Source organism: Chenopodium album, chromosome 11 (genome assembly GCF_948465745.1).
Source record: "Chenopodium album chromosome 11, dcCheAlbu1.1, whole genome shotgun sequence".
Lineage (NCBI taxonomy): Eukaryota > Viridiplantae > Streptophyta > Magnoliopsida > Caryophyllales > Amaranthaceae > Chenopodium > Chenopodium album.
Window position 1 is genome coordinate 7037311 of NC_137844.1, and position 23165 is coordinate 7060475.

Genomic DNA, 23165 nt, shown 5'->3' on the forward strand with positions numbered 1-23165 from the left:
ATCATCCATCCTTAGAACCTTAGATAAGTAGCGCCTACTAATCTAACTTCCAATTATTTTAACAAAAAAACCAAATAAAATGTCACCAACTTTTGTTGGTTTTTGAATAACACCAATTTTCTCAACTGACCCCGCCTTCTCAACCTCTTCAATTTCTCCTTTCTCACCTCATTTTTTCTCCTCTCCATCTTTTCTCCACCAAAAAAAAAATTAAGTGATCATCATCAAATTTTAATGGGAAATTGTAACGTTTGTATTAGACCGGAAGAACTCCCTAAAAAAACCCCACAAACCAATAAGAAGAAAAAAGCCCGGCCCAACCCATATTCATTAAACCAACCTCAACCGGCTCCAGTACGAGTTTTGAAAGACATTATTCCCGCGGTTGGACCGCGTATTAGTGATAAATATGTCATTGGCCGAGAGCTCGGCCGAGGCGAGTTCGGGGTTACTTATTTATGTACAGACCGGGAGACTAAAGACCGGCTCGCGGTTAAGTCAATATCAAAAAGAAAACTACGAACCGCGATTGACGTAGAAGATGTAAGGAGGGAAGTAGCGATCATGTCTACTCTTCCGGTTCACCCGAACATAGTACGTCTAAAGGCGGTGTATGAGGATAATGAGGCGGTTCATTTGGTGATGGAGTTGTGTGAAGGTGGTGAGTTGTTTGATCGGATTGTTGCGCGCGGACATTACTCGGAACGAGCCGCGGCTACCGTTGCCAAGACGGTTGCTGAGGTTGTTAAGATGTGTCATGATAATGGTGTTATGCATAGAGATTTGAAGCCGGAGAATTTCTTGTTTGCTAATAAGAAGGAGAATTCTCCCCTTAAGGCTATCGATTTCGGCCTCTCCGTTTTCTTCCGACCTGGTTAGTATGTTGTTTTTGTTAATATTCGAGATTCATCAGTCTCATATACATGAATATAATATAAAAGCTCAAATTTAAAGTGAGAAAGGTCTATGTTAGTGTTTGAATATTTAACATAGAATTTCCTTGCTTGTTTGCGCGTGAATGTGTTTTAGGTGTTAGATGATTGATTTTACGTGTTTATTTGGATTTGAAATGACTACGATTTATTGTACGTACTAAATATAACTATATAAGTGGAGTAAATAGTGAAAATTAAGCACTTATAAATGTTTTCATTAGTTGAAGTGTTAAAAAGAGGAAGCTAAGGGAGAGTGTAAATAATATGTTCAACATTCCATAAGATCTTTTGTTAATGGTGTAATTAGATGAATTAGAGAAGTCCTAAAAGAGTAAAAGGAAGCTTAGTTTTTTTCCATTTAATACCAACCTAATTTAAAAAATATTATTAGCAAATTATTTGGAAAATGTCAATGAGGATACATCTTAATTATATGTTTTAATTTCTTAGTTTAATTACATGATATTTTTCCACATTAACCTATTATTGAAGCCTTAATTTGCATTCTTTGTTATATATTTTGTTATGGTCAAATAACCAACACATATAATTTGATATAATACAATATGATATGATTGCGACCGTAAATGTATCACAATATCTACCTTTTTATTTTCATAAACTTGTATTCTAAATCAATTTTCCCAATTATTCAAATCTTACTTCATGATCTAATTTGAATATATTTCTTTGACTAGAATAGTGGAAATGTTCAAATGAATAGGATTTAAATTAAACTTTGATAATTTTGATCTATAATGTTGATTAATTTTTTAATTTGGTGTGATATTAAAAAAACAGGAGAAAGGTTTACAGAAATAGTGGGGAGCCCATATTATATGGCCCCAGAAGTGTTAAGGAGAAATTATGGGCCAGAGGTGGATGTGTGGAGTGCTGGAGTTATTCTGTACATTCTTCTTTGCGGTGTTCCTCCTTTTTGGGCAGGTACTTTTTTTTTATTGCTTCCCACCTATTTCATCATATTACTGTTTTTTTTTTTCAATTTACTACTTTTTAGCTGGAAATTATTATATATAATTGTTATTAATTCTTGTTTTTCTATTTTGAATTATGGATTAGAATTAAGAATTTGGGTTAATAGGTGTCATACTTCTTGTATAAGTTATAATAAAGAATTTGGAGTATTCAAGAATTTCATTTGACGTTGAATACTTGAGTGCGTGGCCGTGTAGGTGTACTTATTTTAAGGATTGCTAGGATATTCCGTATTCGGGTGTAAAATAGATATGTTAATATTATTCAAAACATTACTAATGGTTCATAAGATGTGCCAGTGTCACTTGACAGATGATGACATACAAGTAACAACTAAATTTTTGTCCAAAACTAGTTGTGTTTGGACCCCCTGTGGGCCCACGGTCATTTAATACATAAATTACCAAATTACCCTTAGTCGAACCCTAAACAGGAAAATTCAATCATTATGCACAGCACGCATCCCGAGAAACCCTAATACAACCCAACAGGGCCTGACACGGCCCAGAACGGCCAGAAACCCTAATCCTAACCCTAATCAAATTAGCCAATCCTCTCTTATAAATACTAATCTTGACAGATTAACCGGGTAATTAATTTCTTCCACATATACTCTCTCTCCGAGAATTCTCTCTCTCTAAACACAGTTTTACTGACTTGACCGTCGGAGGGGCTTTCTCGGGAACACCCCCCGAGGCAGTTGACTTCCATTGTTTTGCAGGACTCGGTTGGACCAGACGAACGAGCTCCCCTACAACTCAGATCCGAAATTCTTTTGCAGAAACAATTGGCGCCGTCTGTGGGGACTCGTCAAACAAAAAGTCATGGTTACCACTCGTCGAACCGATCCTTCCCAAAACGCTGGTGGGCAGAATCAAACCCAAGTTCAGGCACGCCCACCTCGTCAGCCGCGGAACAACCCACAATCTAACCGTGAAGATGAAGGTGACAACATGGAGGTTGAACAACCCGTTGATCAAGGAAATCAGCAACCTGTGACTAGGCAAGATCTAGAAAAGCTGACCGAGCAGTTCAACACAACTCTCCAGGATACCCTTAGACAACTAACCGAAGCTGTGAAAAACAACCAAGCTGGACCCTCTCACCGGCCACCACAAGATCCAGGACGTCAAGCGTCGCGGAACAATCAAAGGGCACAGCCCCACAATGTTTCCCGACGGAGTGGAGGACACAGCCGTAGGGCACAGCCCCTCGGTACTACTAGGTCCGCCCTCAGTAGATCTGGAAACCGTTGTCGACCTCCTCATGATCGGCCTGTTATATCACCTGTCCGCGTAGAATCCAGCCGGCACTCTACCGCAAGCCGACGCCGGAGGGAGGGTGAAGCGGCAAACCGGGTTAGAGACCCAGATGCAAGACAACTCATTAATGAGATGCGCTTACAACGGCGCGAGATGGATGCCCGAGAACTCATTAATAGGCGTAGAATAATTGAGCAACGCCAAGCACGCGAAAACGAGGAGAATAGGGCACGGAGTCGTAGACGAAGCCGGAGTCCGAGATCGCCTGATCAACGGTCACCTTCTCGTCGAGAAGATGTAGGAGAATCAGAAGATCCTCCAAGGCAGGACAGATCTGAGCGGGATCCCATATCTCGTCATACAAGCCATAGACCTCTGGAAGAAGGAAGAACTCGAGACCAAGATGAGCAGCCACCACGGTTGCCGTCACATTTGTCCATGCCGCTAACCCCATTGAGCCAGGAACTAATGAATGCACCAAAAGTGGACAAGGTCAAGATGCCTACCATAGAGCCTTTCGCTGGAAATACTGATCCTGATGAGCACTTAGCCGCATATGCCGCGCAAATGAGTGTACAAACAAGTTGCGAGGCCACATGGTGTAAGTACTTCCCCACCACTCTAAAGGGACAAGCCTTGTTGTGGTTCCAAAAGTGTGTGCCTAAAGGTAGCATCCATAGCTACCAAGACTTGGAACGTGTGTTTGTTAGTCGTTTCAAGCACGCAGCAAGACAGAAGAAAACAAGTGTCAATCTGATGGCTGTAACACAAGGGAAGACGGAGACCTTGCAGAACTATATACGAAGGTTCAATCAAGAATCTTTGAAAATTCAAAACTTACCAGATGAGACAGCCCTAACAGCCTTTTTGGCCGGGCTGAGTTCCACGGATTTCAAATTTAAGCTGATCGAGTCGGGGGTTTCAACCCTCACTGAAGCCATGGAACGGGCACACAAGAACATACAAGCCTCGGAAGTTTGTGGCACAAGCCGTGAAATTAATCCACCAGAGAAAAAAAGGAAACATGAGGATGAACCTTCACGGAACCAACCATCCAAACGATCCAACCTGATCACAGATCATGGTAACGACCCTCGGTACAACCGTAATCGTCGAGAGATCTACCTGGATATCAAAGAGAAAAACATGTTGCCAAGGCCCCCTGTAGTTCGAACCCCTGAAGAGAAGAGGGACAAGAGACTCTGGTGCGAGTATCATCGCGAATGCGGGCATACCACAAGGAATTGTAGGGAGTTAAAGAAAGCTCTTGATCAACTTGCTGACGAAGGAAAACTTAACAGATACCTTAAAGAATCTGACCGCTCCAACAAGGAGAGAGAAAGGGCAAAAGAGACTCGTAGCGATGACACCGGTGGACATGTCGCGGTCATTGCCGGTGGCCTGGCACTCGGAGGTTCAATGAACAAAGCAAAAGACAACCTACGAACCTTGCAACATCAAGTGCTCAAGGTCGCACCCACTTCAACGCCCTCTTCGCCTATCATGACGTTCGGGGGAAAGCCAGAACGCCCTTTGCAAGTCCCCCACGACGACCCCTTGGTCATTGAGATGAAAATTGCCAACTTCAGAGTTAGTCGAGTGCTCGTCGACAGCGGGTCATCAGCAGACCTCATCACCCTTGATTTCTTGAGGCGTTTGAAATACAACGAAGAAGATTTAGCGCCCGTAGACAGACCCTTAATCGGCTTCGGGGGACAGTCCGTCTTTCCCAAAGGAACAATTCGTTTACCAGTTCGACTTGGTCCCAAAGGGAAAGGTAGATCGGTGATCACCCACTTTTTGGTGGTGGACACACCCTTGCCCTACAATGTCATACTCGGACGACCATTATTGAACAAGGTAAAGGCGGCTATATCAGTCTATCAGCTGCTCATGCAATTCGAACTTGAAGATGGAACAGTTGGGAAAGTATATGGAGACCAAGGATCCGCTAGAGAATGCTACGTCAATAGCTTGAAGCGAGCATCAGAAGCACCCGCGGAACCATCAAAGAAGAACAAAATGACCGACCCTTCCGTCCTTTTCACTGAAGAATCGAGAGGAGTAGACAAACCCCAACCCATAGAAGAAGATAAGGAAGAAGTCATCGGCACCGCAGAAGAAACGGTGCGGGTCGGAACAAATATTGACGCTGCATTGCGCACTCAAATAATCAATGTGCTTAAGGCACATCGCGATGTCTTTGCCTACTCAGTAGACGAGATGCCCGGCATAGACCCTGCCATTATGACTCATCGCTTGAACATCAAGCTAGGCTACAAGCCTGTTAAACAAAAGTTGAGACATCAAGGCCCCGAGCGCACTGCAGCAGCTGCAGCGGAGGTAAAGAAGCTACTCGAAGCAGGGTTCATTAAAGAATGTCAGTATACGGATTGGCTTGCGAATGTTGTATTGGTGAAGAAACCCTCTGGGGCATGGAGGATGTGCGTCGATTTCACTGACTTAAACAAGGCGTGCCCCAAAGATGACCATCCTCTCCCTAAAATAGACAAGCTTGTGGATTCAACGGCTGGACATGCTCTATTCAGCTTCATGGATGCAAATGCGGGATATCATCAAATCCCCATGGCAGATGATGACCAGCCACATACCGCATTCATCACTAACCAAGGAGTATATTGTTACAAGGCCATGCCTTTCGGCCTCAAAAATGCTGGAGCCACATACCAGAGGTTCATCAACAAAATCTTCGAAGGGCAATTAGGGAGAAACGTCGAAGCCTACGTTGATGACATGATAGTAAAGAGTCGCTACGAGAAAGACCATGTCACAGACTTGGTCGAAACGCTTGCGACATTGAGAAAATATGGGATGAAGTTAAACCCCAGAAAGTGTGTGTTTGGAGTCAAGGGCGGCAAATGCCTTGGCTTCCTTGTTGATGAAAGGGGCATTGAAGCTAACCCCGACAAAATCAGAGCCATCTTGGATATGCAAACCCCTAGAAGTGTAAAGGAGGTACAGAGGCTGACCGGATGCATAGCCGCCTTGGGCAGGTTTCTTTCCAAATCGGCAGACAAGAGCTTATCTTTTTTCAACACCCTCAAGAGAAAAGTGGATGCAGCAGCTGAGATCGCCTTCCAACAGCTAAAAGAACACTTGGCCTCTCTTCCCAAGTTGGTTTCCCCTTTGCCTGGGGAGACATTGTTCTTATATTTGGCTATATCTGAATACTCTTCTAGCGCAGTATTAGTTGCTGAGAGGGATAGATCACAACACCCGGTATATTTTGTCAGCCATGCTTACAGAGGAGCAGAATCAAAGTATTCCCAAATTGAGAAGTTGGTGTTCGCCCTAGTCATGGCAAGTCGAAAGCTGAAGCCATACTTTCAGTCTCATCCCATTAAAGTTTTGACTAGCCATCCTATAAAGAAGGCAATCGAAGGGAGAAACCACTCAAATAGAATGACAGATTGGGCAGACCAGCTCGCAGATTTCGGTCTTGAGTATGAGCCTAGAAGGGCAATTAAAGCACAAGCCCTAGCAGATTTCATCGCCGAATGCACTCATCGCCCTGCTGATGATGGATCCAAACCATGGCAAATATATGTAGATGGCTCCTCTTCCAAGACAGGAAGCGGAGCCGGCATTCTGATCTTGTCGCCGAGCAACGAAAAGTTTGAGTATGCAGTCAAGTTCGACTTCAACGCCTCAAACAATGAGGCTGAATATGAGGCCCTCATCTTGGGCCTAGAGCTGTGCCAGGTGGCAGGAGCCATGGCAGTTCATGCCTTCTCTGACTCCCAATTGATCGTGAGCCAAGTCCTAGGGGAATTCGAGGCCAAGGAAGATAGCATGCGCATGTATCTCAACAAGGTCAAAGAAACTGCTTCACCGTTATCGGAATTTCAGATCAAGCATCTTCCAAGGGCAGATAATCAACAGGCTGATGCCCTTGCACGAATGGCTAGTTCCGCCCAGGGGCTCGGCCCTCGCTCTATAATCTGGGAAGTTCTCAAACAACCAAGCATCAATGCACCTGCAGTTCACTACTTGGACCGGTCCAATACTTGGATGGATCAAATAGTGCACTACATGCGAGACAACAAACTCCCAGAAGATCCTAAAGAGGCCGACACAATTAAGAAACGAGCTGAATGGTTCGTTTGGCACGAAGGAAATCTATACAAGAAGTCGTATACTCATCCCCTACTGAAGTGCATCACCCCAGAAGATGGAGACTATGTGCTACGAGAAATACACCAAGGAGCTTGTGGAAGTCATCAAGGGGCTCGGTGCATAGCAGGCAAAGCACTAAGAACGGGATTTTATTGGCCTACCCTAAGGGAGGATGCGACCAAATTAGTGCAAAAGTGTGACAAGTGTCAGAAGTTCGCCAATGTGCAAAGGCTCCCCTCGAGCCCATTACAAACTATCATCGCCACCCTACCGTTTGATAAGTGGGGCATGGATTTGCTCGGACCATTCCCAGCAGCTTCGGGGCAGAGAAGATTCCTCATGGTCGCCATAGACTATTTCACTAAGTGGATCGAGGCCGAATCCCTAGCCTCAATCACTGATAAGCAAATTCAAAAGTTCATATGGCGCAACATCATCACAAGGTTTGGCGTTCCCAGAAGTCTCGTATCAGACAATGGAAGACAATTCTATAGTCGACCGACTGTTGAGTATTGCGAGAGGTTTGGAATACACACAAACTTTAGTGCTGTATCTCACCCTCAAGCGAATGGCCTAGCTGAGGCCGCAAACAAAATCGTACTCCATGGCCTACAAACGATGTTAGAAGGGGCCAAAGGGTCATGGGTCGATGACCTACCAGGTGTTCTATGGTCAGCTAGAACAACTCCGAAAGATGCAACGGGCCAAACCCCGTTCACTCTTGTTTATGGCAGCGAGGCTGTGCTACCAGTCGAAATAGGGATTCCATCGCCCAGGATCACATTCTACGATTATAAGATGAATGAAGCAAACAAAAGCATGGATTTAGACCTATTGCCTGAAATAAGGGGCAACGCCCTACTCAGATCAATTGCACAAAAACAGAAAATGACCCGTCACTTCAATAGGAGGGTCAAGGAGAAGCAGATTGGAGTAGGAGATTGGGTGCTACGCAATATAGAAGCTACAGGCCGCAAACCCGAGCTAGGAAAGTTATCCCCCAACTGGGAAGGGCCATATAAAGTCACAGAACAAGTTGCAAAAGGGACCTTCCGCCTGGAGTCTCCCGAAGGCAAAGCCTTAGAAAGGCCATGGAACGCGGAGAACCTTAGAAGGTTTTATGTTTGAATTCATATTTTTCGGTATTCAATTTGGTTTATTTTCAACACTTACACGATGTAATGGGGGCATGGGTACTACATATAGAGGCTATGTGAACATTTCATCATCGTAAGACGTTTGGTCATAGAATAAGTGCATTTGTTGCCACGATAGTAATCAATTTCCATTAATAGCAAACTTCGTATTTTCCATTCAGAATTTTCACTTCCATTTTACCACTAAACTACAAGTTTACCATCATCGGCCATCCAAGGGGCTCATTAGCCCCAAGGGGCACCGAACATATATCTCCCATCCAAGGGGGCACCAAACACATCATCGCCCACTCAAGGGGCTCGGCCGCCCCAAAGGGCATCAAGCATAATAAATACAAGTAAACATAAGTGAGCCAGAACAATCTGTTTCTTCATTGATGTTTCTTTAAATACAAAACTACTTAGAAATAAATAAATGGATACAGGAGAAAGAAAAAGCAATAAAAAGGAAACTAGTCATGATGAGAATGAGAGCTAGAAGCATCATCCTCGGAATCATCCTTAGAACCACCCTGTTTCAGCACATGATATCGATCGCCGCCCACGGGAGGTTGATCAGCAGTTGGTTGAAGCTCTTGGGCTTGACTACCTTGGCCCTCATCACAAAACGAGAAGTTCTTCATCATCTCATCAAGCTCGCTTTGGAGGATTTCTTGGTATTTGCCGTAGAGAGGCTCAAATTGAAGGTTGGGGTGAACGAGTTCAAAGGCAGCTTGAAGACGACGGACTCCTGTCTCTTGCCCTAACTCGTTAGCTTCGACGCACTCTTCTTCAAGGTGGGCCCGACCGTCAGTTGTTTGGAGCCAAGCCTTTGCTATCTCTTCTTGGGTGGCACCAGTCGCCCTCAACTGCTCTTCAACATTGGCCAACTTTTCCTTGGCAGATTCCAACTCCCCTAGAGCCGTCTTCAGCTGTTCCTTGAGCTGATTCTTTTCTTTTCTGAGCTGGAGCTTCTTCGTGATAGCCTTGGCCTTAAGGCTCGTCACCTCTTCAAGCTGCAACCGTAGGCTGGCAACTTGCTCCTTAAGCGAATCAACCTCCTGCATGAGTGCATGGTTTTCCTTAGCTAGGCCTGTGACCATAAGCCCTCGCTGTGCAAACGCGGCGGCCCGTACCGAATACTGAAAATGATGAAATAAAGGCATGTTAATCACGGCAAAACAGTAAAACTAACAGTAAGGAAAAGGACGGGCACAAACCTCAGCCCATGATTGCTGCATAATCTTGAACTCTTCCTCGTGATCCAAGCCTTTGAAGTGGTCGGCATCAACAGTCGAGTAAAGGTGACCTAGTGCCGATTCAGCGCGAGCCTCTCTTCCGGAGCTGTCGAGGTCCCAAAACAGGGCCCTACTAGATGAGCCACTCCCGTCATTGCGCCTTTTCCTTTTAGGGCTTGGCGGACGCTGAGGGGAGGGCGCCATCTGCTGAGGGGATGGCACCATCTGGTCATTGCCTTCAAGCATTACTGAAGGCTGTGCTTGGTAATCTTCAGGGGCCGTACTAGAGCTGTGCCCTGGTATCACCACCGGAGCTGAAGCAACTTTCCCCCTTTCTCTCTACAAAAATGACAGGTCAATGAGATTCAAACCATCAAATGCATCAAAGTCGACAAAGATAGCTTACCAAGGGTGGGGGAGGTATATTCCTGGTTCCTTTCTTTAGTAGCTTCCTCACCGCGGCAGCTTGCAGGGCAAGGGCTTTCTGGGTCTTCAATGCTTCTGAATCCATGAGTCCTGCACAAGAGTAGGAAAAAGTTAAAACAACAACACAGAGGTGTATATAATTAAAACATGTGCGGAAGACCCCCCTCTAGCATACCCTCTGAGCGGAAGCCAAGGCCAATTGTACAAAGTTTCCTTTCATCTTCTAGAAAGGCTCGGTTGGGTATCCAATTCATGGGTAATTGAACAGCATCGCCATTGACCACGAGACCCTTAGTTTCCAACAAAAGGGCAACTACAGCTTCCTTCCGGTTCATGGGTGGAACGTCAAAATTTAAACTCAAGTTGGGTTCCCCTAAATTCGGGACCAATGGGATGTCCCAAGTACGACAATAAACAAACATAAACTGGCCCCGCCAATTTTTAACATTTGACTGTTGGTCGAGCACCACTTTGTAGCCTGTGCGGATGCGAAAGGCCCACCAGCCGGGACCAAAATTTGAATCTTTGGAGGGAGTCAATCTGAACAAGTTTCTCCAAAGCGTTAAAGTTGGAGTATGCTTTATCATGGCACAAACCACCAAAAAAGAGTACACTTTTAGCCAAGAGTTAGGCGTCAAATTGCAAATGGCTAAGTTGTACTCCCGTAACAAAAGCCTGACAAAAGGGTGAAGGGGAAAGCGCATTCCTTGCCTCAGTAAACACCAATATACGGCGGTACACATCGGAGGTGGAGTCGCGGGAGTGTCCCCATCTTCAGGAGCATATCCCACGTATTGGCCGGTCACACCATACTGCTCAATCATTGACCGTGAGATTTGGCCTAGGCGGATTCTTTCTTGAAACACCGCCCTCAACCCATAGGCCTCTAAACCTTTCCCAAGTGGTTGCACGTTGCCCTGGTAATTGTGCTCTTCGTTGCCCTGGTCTTCAGCAGCCTCCGTCACTCTAACTACACCATTCTCAAGGTGCCTCCTAAATAAACCATCCCCCTCTGAGAAGGCCACAGTCACCTCACCCGGACCATAGTCCTCCTCATAAGACGAGTACGGAGACCCGCCAGGGAAATCTGGCAAAACATCGGCATAGGGGATACTAGAGGTAGCAGAACAATCTTGTGCTACTTCCACGGCGGGTTCACCTTGTTCAACCCACCATGGTTGTCTAATGCTAGAAGAACTTGACGATGATGCCATTAAAGAAAGAAAGCGTAAAAGAACAAGGGCGTACCTTAAAGTGTAGTGTCTTGCAATTAAATGAAGCTCCGGTTGATGCTAAATCACGATCACCGCCTCGACTACCTCCGAACGAGAGCACACAAGCTTTCCTTCCACCAAACAGCGTTGCAAACGCTTTCTCTCACTAACTTTCTCTCACTACTTTGCTTACTACTTTCTCTCACTACTTTCTCTCACTAGAATTCCTTTTGAGAATGAAATTGTGAATGAAATTGTGAGTGAGAAATATGGTGTTTATATGGCTATACAACTTGAAATTCTTGCCTCGAAAAATGAGTCAAAGGACACTTGCTATTCATGCAAGAGAATGGTGTCACAGACACTTGTTACGCATGCAAGGGAATTGTGCCACACACACTTGTTGCCCATGTAGAAGAGTATGTATACTTATCAGCGCCCACTCAAGGGGCTCTCGATAAGCATCAGTTATATCATCGCCCACCATAGGGGCTCGTAAGATGGTCCAAGTCCATACCGTTCCAAAGTAGGCATAAAAATGAGACCGTAATCAGAAAAATGGCATTTTCACCATGCTAGAGGCCTTTTTTCGCAATTCCGGTGGGCCGAAGCTCCTACGGACTTCGGCACCACGTAGAGCTCGAAAAAATACGCAAGTTGAAAAAAAAAAAATTTCGATTCGGACACCCGGGGACCAAGTTATGGCCTCCCGAAGTATTCATCAAAATTTACTAAGTAACGGACATCATTGCTTTCCGCGGGTGATGAGATGGGCCATTTTTAAGCATTCTTAAAAGTAATATATGGCTCCCAAGTCACTCCATCACTCACATGGCACCCGAGCGCGAAAATGACCTCTATTTATAAGTCGGAAAGATGTGTAAACGCAATCAAAAAATTCCGAAGCCATAAACCGAGGGTTGGATCATCGCCTACAAAGATACCGGGCTACAATGCACGGGAAAATTATCGCCCACCATGGTTTATCCTAGGTTAAATCATCGACCCTCGTGTGTTGGAGCGTGCTGGTACCCAGCAAGCATGCTAGGCAACAGCGCCCAGCAAGCATGCTAGGCATCATAGCCCAGCAAGCGTAGGCCTGCCAGGCAGCATCACCGCCCAGCAGCAGCAAGCTGCGTGCCAGGCAGCATCAGCGCCCAGCAGCAGCTAGCTGCGTGCCAGGCAGCATCAGCGCCCAGCAGCAGCTAGCTGCCTGCCAGGCAGCATCAGCGCCCAGCAGGTGTGCTCGATGCCTGCCAGGCAGCATCAGCGCCCAACAGGTGGCTCGATTGTCGAAAAAAAAAAAAAAAAATTATTATTATTATACTTTTACGAAGACGTGCCTCGAACACAGTTAATTTCGTCGATTTTTTCCGACAAATTCCCAAACCGCAGGGTGCTCTTTACGACTTTGTCGCGGGGCTAATGTTTGGACCCCCTGTGGGCCCACGGTCATTTAATACATAAATTACCAAATTACCCTTAGTCGAACCCTAAACAGGAAAATTCAATCATTATGCACAGCACGCATCCCGAGAAACCCTAATACAGCCCAACAGGGCCTGACACGGCCCAGAACGGCCAGAAACCCTAATCCTAACCCTAATCAAATTAGCCAATCCTCTCTTATAAATACTAATCTTGACAGATTAACCGGGTAATTAATTTCTTCCACATATACTCTCTCTCCGAGAATTCTCTCTCTCTAAACACAGTTTTACTGACTTGACCGTCGGAGGGGCTTTCTCGGGAACACCCCCCGAGGCAGTTGACTTCCATTGTTTTGCAGGACTCGGTTGGACCAGACGAACGAGCTCCCCTACAACTCAGATCCGAAATTCTTTTGCAGAAACAAGTTGTTATATTTCCTTGAACGTCTAAACTACAATTAGATTATAGAAAACCAACCTTTTTTAATAGTTGAGTAAGGGCGTGTTAAGAAATTCGATCACAAACATAACAATACAAATATACAATGTAGGAAAAGTAAATCAATTTTGGATAGACGGGTTAGTATAAATTGAAAATTACTTTGACCTTAGAAGTTACATTGTGCAATTTTAACCTTGTTTTGCTCTGAATTGCAGAAACCGAGCAAGGTGTTGCATTGGCAATTTTACGAGGGGTGCTCGATTTCAAGAGAGAACCTTGGCCTCAAATATCAGAAAGTGCAAAGAGTCTTGTGAAACAGATGTTGGATCCAGACCCTAAAAAGAGATTAACTGCTCAACAAGTTCTAGGTGAGCCTTATTTTTGCTCATCTTAGGTAGTCTGTTATAAGATACACTTTCTTCGCTTTCCTGTGTGTTCTTGTGCATTTCTTCTGAAACGAAACGTATGTGCATCTCTTATCTATATGTAGAACACCCTTGGATACAGAATGCAAAGAAAGCTTCAAATGTCCCATTGGGAGATATTGTTAGGACAAGACTCAAGCAGTTTGCCGGGATGAATAGATTCAAGAAGAAGGCGCTAAGGGTATGACATGTTTATATATTTATAAGCATTCGAGGTTGTTGTTAACATCATCTAAGATAACTAAGGAATATTGTTTACTAAACTTGGGATATTGAATGTTAAATAGGTCATAGCAGAACACTTGACAGTTGAAGAGGTAGAAATTATCAGAGATATGTTCATGCTGATGGATACTGACCGTGATGGAAAAGTAACATATGAAGAATTGAGGGCTGGCCTTCGAAAGGTCGGTTCTCAACTTGGCGAGGCAGAGATAAAGCTCCTCATGGAAGTGGTAAGCTTTCATGAATTGAACCTGTGTCATCATTACCATTTCTTGAAAAACATATGCTAGGATCTACTTTATGCTTGTGTACCTTTTGAAATGGTATTGTTTTGTAATGAAAGTTTCCATGTGTTTTCTAGCCTTTACAATCTAATTCTCTAGTGCTATGAACTCTGCTTTTGTTTGGGAAAATTTTCCCTTTTGCTCTTTTAAGGACATTGTAATGATTCATCCAACCCAAAATGAATAGTGAAAATGAAGGGAAATTTAAAAATTGTTGTAGTTCCATATAGTACTTTTACAGTTTACAGTCTTGCTTAAGCACGAATAGTCTAGCGAGTAGTGACTCTGGTCTATAGATGGGATCGAGTAGGTCTAGTTAGGGTGCTGGATGAGAAAAAAACTACGCGCTAGTTTGTTCTTGAAGAAATGAGCAACAAACGAAGAAAATCTAGTGTTCTTGAAGAAATTAGCATTTCAACTCTGTTAGACTCGCCTTTAATTTCAAGTTTTTGTTTGGTACATAATGAAGTGTCAAGTGTCCACACCTATGTCCGAGTGTTGAGATTTCAGCTATGAAGAGTGTGTAAGGCAGCTTAAATACACAAATGATCTAAGCAAGAAATTTCTTTCTTCCATTTGTTAATTGCTGATGTGTTGCCAATACAAATTTTCTGTGCAGGCTGATGCTGATGGAAATGGTTACTTGGACTATGGAGAGTTTGTAGCAGTGACTATCCACTTGCAGAAAATGGAGAACGACGAACACTTCCAGCGAGCATTCATGTACTTTGACAAAGATGGAAGTGGTTACATTGAGCTGGATGAGCTTCGAGATGCATTGACTGATGAATCAGCTGAAACTGATGCAGATGTTCTAACTGAGATCATGCGCGAAGTTGATACAGACAAGGTAACTCTCCCTTTCTCTGTTCGATTTTTTCCCATATGATGCTGTCTAAACTCAGTCCATCAGTTCAGTTTCTGACATATTCAATGTTTTTCTTAGGATGGACGAATTAGTTACGAAGAGTTCGTGGCAATGATGAAAACCGGGACTGATTGGAGGAAGGCTTCTAGGCAGTACTCAAGAGAAAGATTCAAGAGCTTGAGCCTTAACTTGATGAAAGACGGTTCACTACAACTTCATGATGGGATGACTGGTCATGCAGTTGTAGTGTAATATATAAGCAAGAAGGTTTTCGGGTTGCTTCTGTTTTTTTTGCATTTTTCCTTAACCTCAATTGATCTCTTAATGCACCAACCAAAGCATAACAAAGCAGTAACACTACTTCATTCATGGAGCATCGAACCATAAGATTGTTGTCTCGGATTGTATGTATGTCGATCAAGTGTGTTTACTAGCATCCATCTTAATCAACTAAGGGGGCTTCTGAGGTTGGGAGAAAGTGTTGGTCTTGAAGTATTCGTATCTAATTTTTATAGATGAAGGTTTTTGTATATGTCTTTTTTTGTTTTTATATGGTGATCAATTGGTATTCCATATTTAATTCTGTATAGAGATTCAAGTTCTTTTTTATAGCATGTAACGTTATCAATTGTCTATTGGTTATTTGTATTTCCCTTATGCCTAAATTATTGAGGCTGAATTTCAAGATGATAAGTATGATTTATTGGTTTTCCATTTTATACAGTATTAGAGATTTCTTGATTTGTATTTTGCTCCAATTTTATGTATATATCTTGGTTTTTGGCCCAAATGTCACTAAAAAGAGTGATGCATGTGACTATGTTAGTGATGTAAATACGTTATACGTATGTAAACTTTGTTACGAGTATCGTAGTTCATTACTCATTATAGACTTGTAGTGACTTTTGAAGTGTATTTTGTGTATGATTATCAATATAAAGGAATCAAGATGTGTATCAAAACTTTTAACGTTTGTTTGATGATATAGGTATGATGATAAAAATTATTATCACTTGTAATGATAATGTGTTCCACCAAATAATATACTGTACTCACTATATGTGAAGGAAAATTCCAAAAGAATTACAAATTTGAAAGAAGTGTAACTTTTTATGTGCAACCAAGCGACCACTAAATTGACACAGTCGCACATACAGAGTAAATGATTAAACAAACCTGTTCAGTTATGAAACTGGGCTTCAAGCAATCAAGCATTAGAAACTGCCGCCCACACGATTGTTGTCGTGGATATACAGCTAGATATCAATTGCAACACCCAGTCGCCCCACTTTAATAACATGCCTAATTATGTACTTACACTTTACTTAAATTAGAAACCTTGTACTAATTTAGCTCGTCTTGAAATTTCTGCACTAATTAATTTCTTCATATTCTTCGTATATTATATATATTTTCTTACATACCTACCAAAAAGGATCGCCTTTTCCTTAGTTAGCTAAAAATGATATTGTATATTAGTACTAATTAAGATGGTGTCACTCACGAACACAACGGTTATTAGTCAGTTATACACTTATACGTAAAGTGAGGAGCCATGATTCAAGGGATGTTGGGTCAACTTATAAGGTCTAATTGACTAATTGACATGGAAATCACTATCTAAGAATAATTAAGTTATAATAATGAGTTCTTGAGATTTGGCTATTGCTAAACACCAAAAGGTACAAGTGCTGACGTCTTAAGTACTTGCTACTTTTTGGGCCTGCTTTCAAAAAAAAAAAAAAAAAAAAAAAAAAGTACTTGCTACTTTTTGGGCCCGATTCTAAAGTTCGGCTTGTTTGGCAATAGCTTTTTTAAGTAGTCGTTAACGTTTTGATTAAGTTAAAATTTTATTAGAAAAAAAAATTACGAAGTAGAATATTAGACATGGTAGCGGTTAGCTGGTTAATGCCTTAATGGTAGGCTAGTAACTGCAGTGTTAGCATTTCAAAGGTAGCGATATTGGTTTAACAATAAGCTTAGATAAGTTGAATAAAATATACACTTAAAGCTACACATTTCACTTTTGAAAGGAGGGATAAATGAAATTTGAATCCATGATCCTCTTAACACACTAACTCTTGATGGCTGAAGCCCCAAAAAAGTATTAATGCTCTATCTAAAATTTTAATTGATGGCTTAACCCCCTAAAAAGAGTAATACTCTATCTTGGAATCTAGGATAACATATTCTAAGTAAAGAGATGGAAAATTAACTATACGAACTACGAAGTATTAAAGAATATAATAATTTAACCAGCATCTTTAAGCTGTTCTTGATTACTAATTACAAAAAATTGGCATGCTGACGGGCTGGGTTTCCATTAGCAACGACAATCATTGCCAACTAATTTATAACGGACTTAGTTAGCTTGCATCTTCATCCATGCAAAGAGCCAAGCAAGCACACCTTCATATCACTATCTATTTGTTAATTATTGTCCATAAAAAATTAAAGCCTAAATAATATTTATTAGTTCTCCCTTAATATATCATTAAAATGCCAATATTCTCATTACACGAAGTATATATAGCTATATAACCTCTTGAGACCATAAGCTATGGCAATAATGATACAACCTAAACATACACTTAATTGTAGAAAAACACATAAACAAAACATACCTCAAATAATATCCTCTTTCACCATATTAGCTCTAATACTTTGTTCCTCTCAATCCTTTGCAAAAGTTTATACCACTCCTAGTACCTTAATCGTTGGCCTAACTCATTCAAGGAATGTCATCCCTCAAAAGAGCTCTAATGCTCTTCTTATGGCCAAGGAAATTCAACCAGAACCACCTATGTTCGATATGGTGGAGCCACTAAGAGCAATTAGGGACGGATATTTAATGTCCTTATACCTAGGGACGCCGCCTCAAGTCATACAAGTCTATATGGACACAGGAAGTGACCTTACTTGGGTTCCTTGTGGAAATGAATCCTTTGATTGTATAGAATGTGATCAATATTATAGGCCAGGATAAATAAATTAACAAGTGCATTTTCTCCCTTAATTCATCTTCCTCTCTTAGGGTTTCTTGTTCTAGTCCTTTTTGTACTCAAATCCATAATTCTGATAACTCTTATGATCCATGTGTTATGGCTGGATGCTCATTGAATACCCTTCTTAAGGGCACATGTTCTAGGCCATGCCCTTCATTTGCCTACACGTATGGGGGTGGCGGTGTTGTGTCCGGGACATTAGCCAAGGACTTACTAAGAGTTCATGGTACCGGCCCTAGTAGTACCACAAAAGACTCTCAACGATTTCGTTTTGGATGTATAAGGCAAGCTTATAAGGAACCTTTAGGAATAGCCGGGTTTGGAAGAGGCTCACTCTCATTACTATATATCACAACTAGGGTACCTTAATAAAGGTTTCTCCCATTGTTTTGTGTCCTTCAAATTTGCTAGTAACCCTAATATTTCGAGCCCTTTAATCATTGGCGACGAGGCTATTTCTTCCAAGGAGTCATCCAAATTTACTCCATTGTTGACTAACCCTAGATACCCTAACTACTACTACATTGGCCTAGAAGCCATTACAATAAGCAATATGAGCATGAAAGAAGTCCCAATGAAGTTGAGAGAGTTCGATGCTAAGAGCAACGGAGGGATGATGATTGACTCCGGTACCACATATACACATTTGCCCGAACCCTTGTACTCACAACTCCTCCTAGACCTCCAATTAACCATCCAACATCCTCGAGCCATCGAGCAAGAGAAACAAACCGGATTTGACCTTTGTTATTACATCCCATGCCCTAACAACAATGGAAGTAGTAATTGCATTGAGAATGATGACGATCTTCCTTCAATTACATTTCATTTCTTAGATAATGTGAGCTTGTTTTTGCCAAGGGCCAATAACTTCTACGCCATTCGCCCTCCAAGCAACTCTAGTGTGGTGAAATGCTTGTTATACCAAGGTATGAACGACGAAAAAAATGGTAATGGTAGTGGTGGTCCGGCTGCTATTTTTGGAAACTTTCAACAACAAAATGTTGAGGTTGTTTATGACTTGATGAATGAGAGAATTGGGTTTAATCCAATGGATTGTGCTGCTGCCTCTTCATCATCTCAAGTACTTCGGTCATAGGGTCTTTCAAACAAAAAAACAAAAAAAAGTATTTCCGTATATTTACAACACCAAAAATAATACAATAATTCACCTTCCATCTCAATTTCATTTTTCCCATTTAACCAAAAAGTTTTCACAGAAAACAATAAAATTAGACGGAGGGAGTAACCACTAGATACTGTATGGAAGTTTCATGTGCAATGAAAGATTTTTGGAATAATTTATGATAGGAAGTATTACTCTCTTAACTCCGTTCTTGTATATTTACAACACTTTATTTCTATTTGGTGTGAGATCGCTATTGTTTAAGAATTTTCCTTTCCCAATAAATAATCCCACTTGCAATTTTATTTTTCCCTTTCTAATCACTTTTTATCAATAAGACAATAGCTCAAAACCATAACATAGTTTTATTTTTCCCTTTCTAATCACTTTTTATCTCGTCCAAATGTTTCTAAGGTTTTTTCTTAGTGGATTGACAATTAATTTATCCATACCAAAAAAAAAAAAAAAAAAAAAAAAAACAAAAACCCCTTTATCTCACCCCACATACACAATTTATAACGAATATTGTTCTACACAAATTCTTGATTAAGGATATTTTCATTAAGTTATTGTTAGAAGAGTTATAGTTACCCTAATAGTATTTAAAGTTATCCTTAGCTTATATATACTATAAAAGTTACCATTTTTCTAACATAAAAATTTTGTTTTAAAAAACACTTATAATGTATTAGATTAATCATATTAGCTTTCAAAAAGCATATGTATGATGTATCTTTTAGAAATTACACATTATAATACATCTATACTTTATATATTAAAAAGCGTTCCTAAAACGGAGTATGTGCCACGTGGCACCTTTCACATGTATTAGATATATACCACATCACCTTTCACATGTATTATATGCCACATCAATAAAAATTCTTATTACAAGGTTTGAACACAAGACCAATAAGAATTAAACTAATGTTCTAACCATCTTTGCTATCGTTTAATCATGTTTCATATTCAATTAAAATATACTAAATACTTTGTATCAAACATCAATTTGAGAGCACTTATTTAGATTCATAGTTATTATTGTTCACTCTTATTTTAATTATATACTTTATATTTTATAGGTCAAATAATATTTGTTAATATTCAAAGTAAAACTCGGGCATCGCCCGGGGTACACACTAGTTATAAATTAAAAAGTTTCCTTAAAGGGATTAAATTAAAGTTACTATAAAAATTGTTAAAGTACCTTTAACTACACCGTCTTACAATAAAATAAAATTAATGTAAATCTACCTCATACAAAACTTATTAAATGTTCAATGAATATTGTTCTATTTTCTTTTCACACAGTTGATTTAATACATACTAAAATATAGTTATACACAATTACTCAATAACTAATATATACTAGAGTGTACCCGAACTCATGCACGGAATATATGTAGTATGTATGTTTTCAAAAAAAAAAATAGAAGTGAAAATTATTAAAGTGGATTGCTAAATAACTCAATTCCTCTAAAAAAAAGTGGATTGCTAAACACCGTCAATAAAAATGATCACCACCGCCAACATTTGGTGTGAATGGACAATCATACCCTTACTATTTCACCACCCCTTTATCCTTCCGACGACCCACGACCCCTTCCGGCCGGCGATGACCACCGCCACCTTGATCGGCGACCCACCACACCCCCCTCTATGACGACCCACCACCTTCCCTCGTCGGCGGGAAGGTGGTGATTTTTTTTTAATTTCAGGCAACCGCGATAACCGGAGCCCAAAATCGGTTACCATGCGCGGTAAACGGAGCCTAAAACAAGTTACCGTGCGTGGTAACCGAAATTCCCTCCTTCCTCCCCCCCCCCCACCCATGATGTTTAATAGTTTATTTCTATTTTGTATGTGGTCTTTATAACGTATCTTTGACCATTAATATTTTTAATTATATTTTAAACAAAAAATAAATTGACTTTACTAAACTATACATTGACAAGAATCCATTAATAACTTTGCATAAGTTAAAATGCAATCTTTTTTCTCTCCCCCAAAAGAACCATAACCTCTCTCCTCTCTTCTAAACCCTAGTCTCCATTGTTAAGTTTTAAGGGGCTTCCATCGGATCTTGCCCGTGGAAGACCTCAATCTATGTTTTTCGGCTTTTTGGTTTGTCCCTAGCTTCCATTGTTAGTCTTTAAGGTTCAATTGAAACTTGCCGTTAGAAAGCCTCAATCTATGTTTTTTTGCATTTTTGTTTGGTTTTACTTATAATTATGATTTTTCCGCTTGAGAGGAACTTGTATCTCTTGAAAGAAGCGGTTTTCATCTTTGAAATACAAGGTTTTTTTTTTAATCTCCTTCAAACACTACAAGAAAACAGCAATTTTCCAACGGAAAAAGTTCTTCAGAATAGTATGAAAATCTGTTAGAAAAGGCATTTCCGACATAATTCCGTCGTAAAATTCTATCGTAAACCTCTTTGTTGGAGATTCATCATTTTTTGATGGGAATTCCATCAGAAAAGGTAATTCTGACGATTTTATTTCGGTGGAGCCTAATTGGGCAAAGTTTAAAGTTCGTCGCAAATTTTTTTTCAAGTGAAATTCCATTGGAAATGGGTAAGCTTCCGACGGATTTTAATTCCGTCAAAAAATTGCGATGCTTTTTTTTTAAACTCGGAAATAACCCTGTGTTTTAGTAGTGGAATGACAAATTTTTTTAAACTCTTTCGAACACAAGTTGTTCTCTGCGCTTGGAATAGCTCGGATTAGGTTACGAAATCATCACAAGAATTTTCTTCCTCCTAATATTATGAAGCGATGACAAATCCACTAAAAAAATTGCGCTCTATATTCCTTCCATTTTTTATAGATATCATGCCTATTCATACCCCGCGCGAGACAACAAATCGAGAATGTGCCGAATTGTTATATATATCTATGTATTTGGATTCTGAGTCCTTTCTCAGTTAATTCTTGTTTGATTTGTTATCTATTTCCTTAGTCGTTACTTGTCAATTGTAGATGTCATATGACTTTAATCAATAAAAATTAGTGTCTTTAAGAACTTTTTTTCAAAAAAATAATAATGATTTTGCATAATTATTGGAGCGTAATCTATTTTTTTTTTAAATAAATGATAATGATATGTAGTTTTAAACATTAAATAGACCTTTTAAAATAAAATCAAATTGAGAAGGGAAATCCTGACCGAGTAACCCCTCAAGTAACCTCTAACCAAATAACCCCTGACCAAACCCCTCAAGTAACCCCTGACCGAATAACTCGAGTAACCCTTGACCGAGTAAACCCTCAAGTAACCCCTAACTGAGTAATCGAGTAACCCTTGACCGAATAACTCGAGTAATCCCTAACCGAGTAAACCCTCAAGTAGCCTCTGACCGAAAAACCCCTAACTAAACCCCTCAAGTAACCCCGATCGAAAAAACTCGAGTAACTTTTAACCGAATAATTTGAATTTTCCTTACCATACGGTGACCAGCCACATATAACCAATTGAAAATTGGCGACAAAATCAGAAGCAAATCAATGTAATTAATCGTCGAAAACTAAACATAGAGGAGTATGGAAAACTGAAAATGAGCCGAGCCAATCCGAGTACTACCTTGTTCATGTTCAAGTTCATTTAACTTAGGTGAGTCTGAGCACGATCCCGAGCTTTCAAGCGAGCTCAAAAATTTGTTCAAGCTCGGCTCATTTAGTACACTATATGTTCGCGAACGGTTCGTGAACGACTCATTTATTAAACGAGTTTATAAACGAGTGTTTCATAAATGAGTTAGTAATAAACGAGCTTCTCTAATTATAAATGAGCTTTGTAGTTTGACATTTGAAAATCTCAAAAAAATAGCATAATAATTACGAAGTAAATCCTATTGTAAACCTAAGAACTAAATCTTAATCATTTAAAAGTTTAAGAATTAAATTAACAGTTGTGAATAAATCATTAATTCATGAATATAAATAAATAAGTGGTTCGCAAACATAAATAAATGAGTTGTTCATGAACTTATCTAAACGAGCATATATATGTTCGTG

The 23165-nt window shown here is 40.7% G+C and overlaps 1 protein-coding gene and 1 pseudogene across 1 annotated transcript; both read left to right on the plus strand.

Moving 5' to 3' along the window:
• Positions 1–130: 130 nt before the first annotated feature.
• Positions 131–15823, plus strand: LOC145567276 (calcium-dependent protein kinase 10-like). The gene is made up of 7 exons (XM_081626537.1): positions 131–874; positions 1737–1880; positions 13432–13584; positions 13707–13822; positions 13929–14096; positions 14770–15000; positions 15097–15823. Exons 1-7 carry the CDS (start codon positions 235–237, stop codon positions 15268–15270), a joined length of 1626 nt encoding a protein of 541 aa, XP_081482663.1. The 5' UTR covers positions 131–234; the 3' UTR covers positions 15271–15823.
• A 2007-nt stretch (positions 15824–17830) lies between these two features.
• LOC145566177 (putative aspartyl protease At4g16563) lies at positions 17831–19122 on the plus strand (annotated as a pseudogene).
• The last annotated feature ends 4043 nt before the right edge of the window (positions 19123–23165 follow it).

Excerpts from the sequence above, each read along its gene's own strand:
- LOC145567276 (XM_081626537.1), top strand. The coding sequence starts at position 235 with ATGGGAAATTGTAACGTTTGTATTAGACCGGAAGAACTCCCTAAAAAA. Across the intron at positions 13,585-13,706 it reads AACTGCTCAACAAGTTCTAG|AACACCCTTGGATACAGAAT; the intron begins GTGAGCCTTATT and ends ATCTATATGTAG. Across the intron at positions 14,097-14,769 it reads TAAAGCTCCTCATGGAAGTG|GCTGATGCTGATGGAAATGG; the intron begins GTAAGCTTTCAT and ends TTTTCTGTGCAG.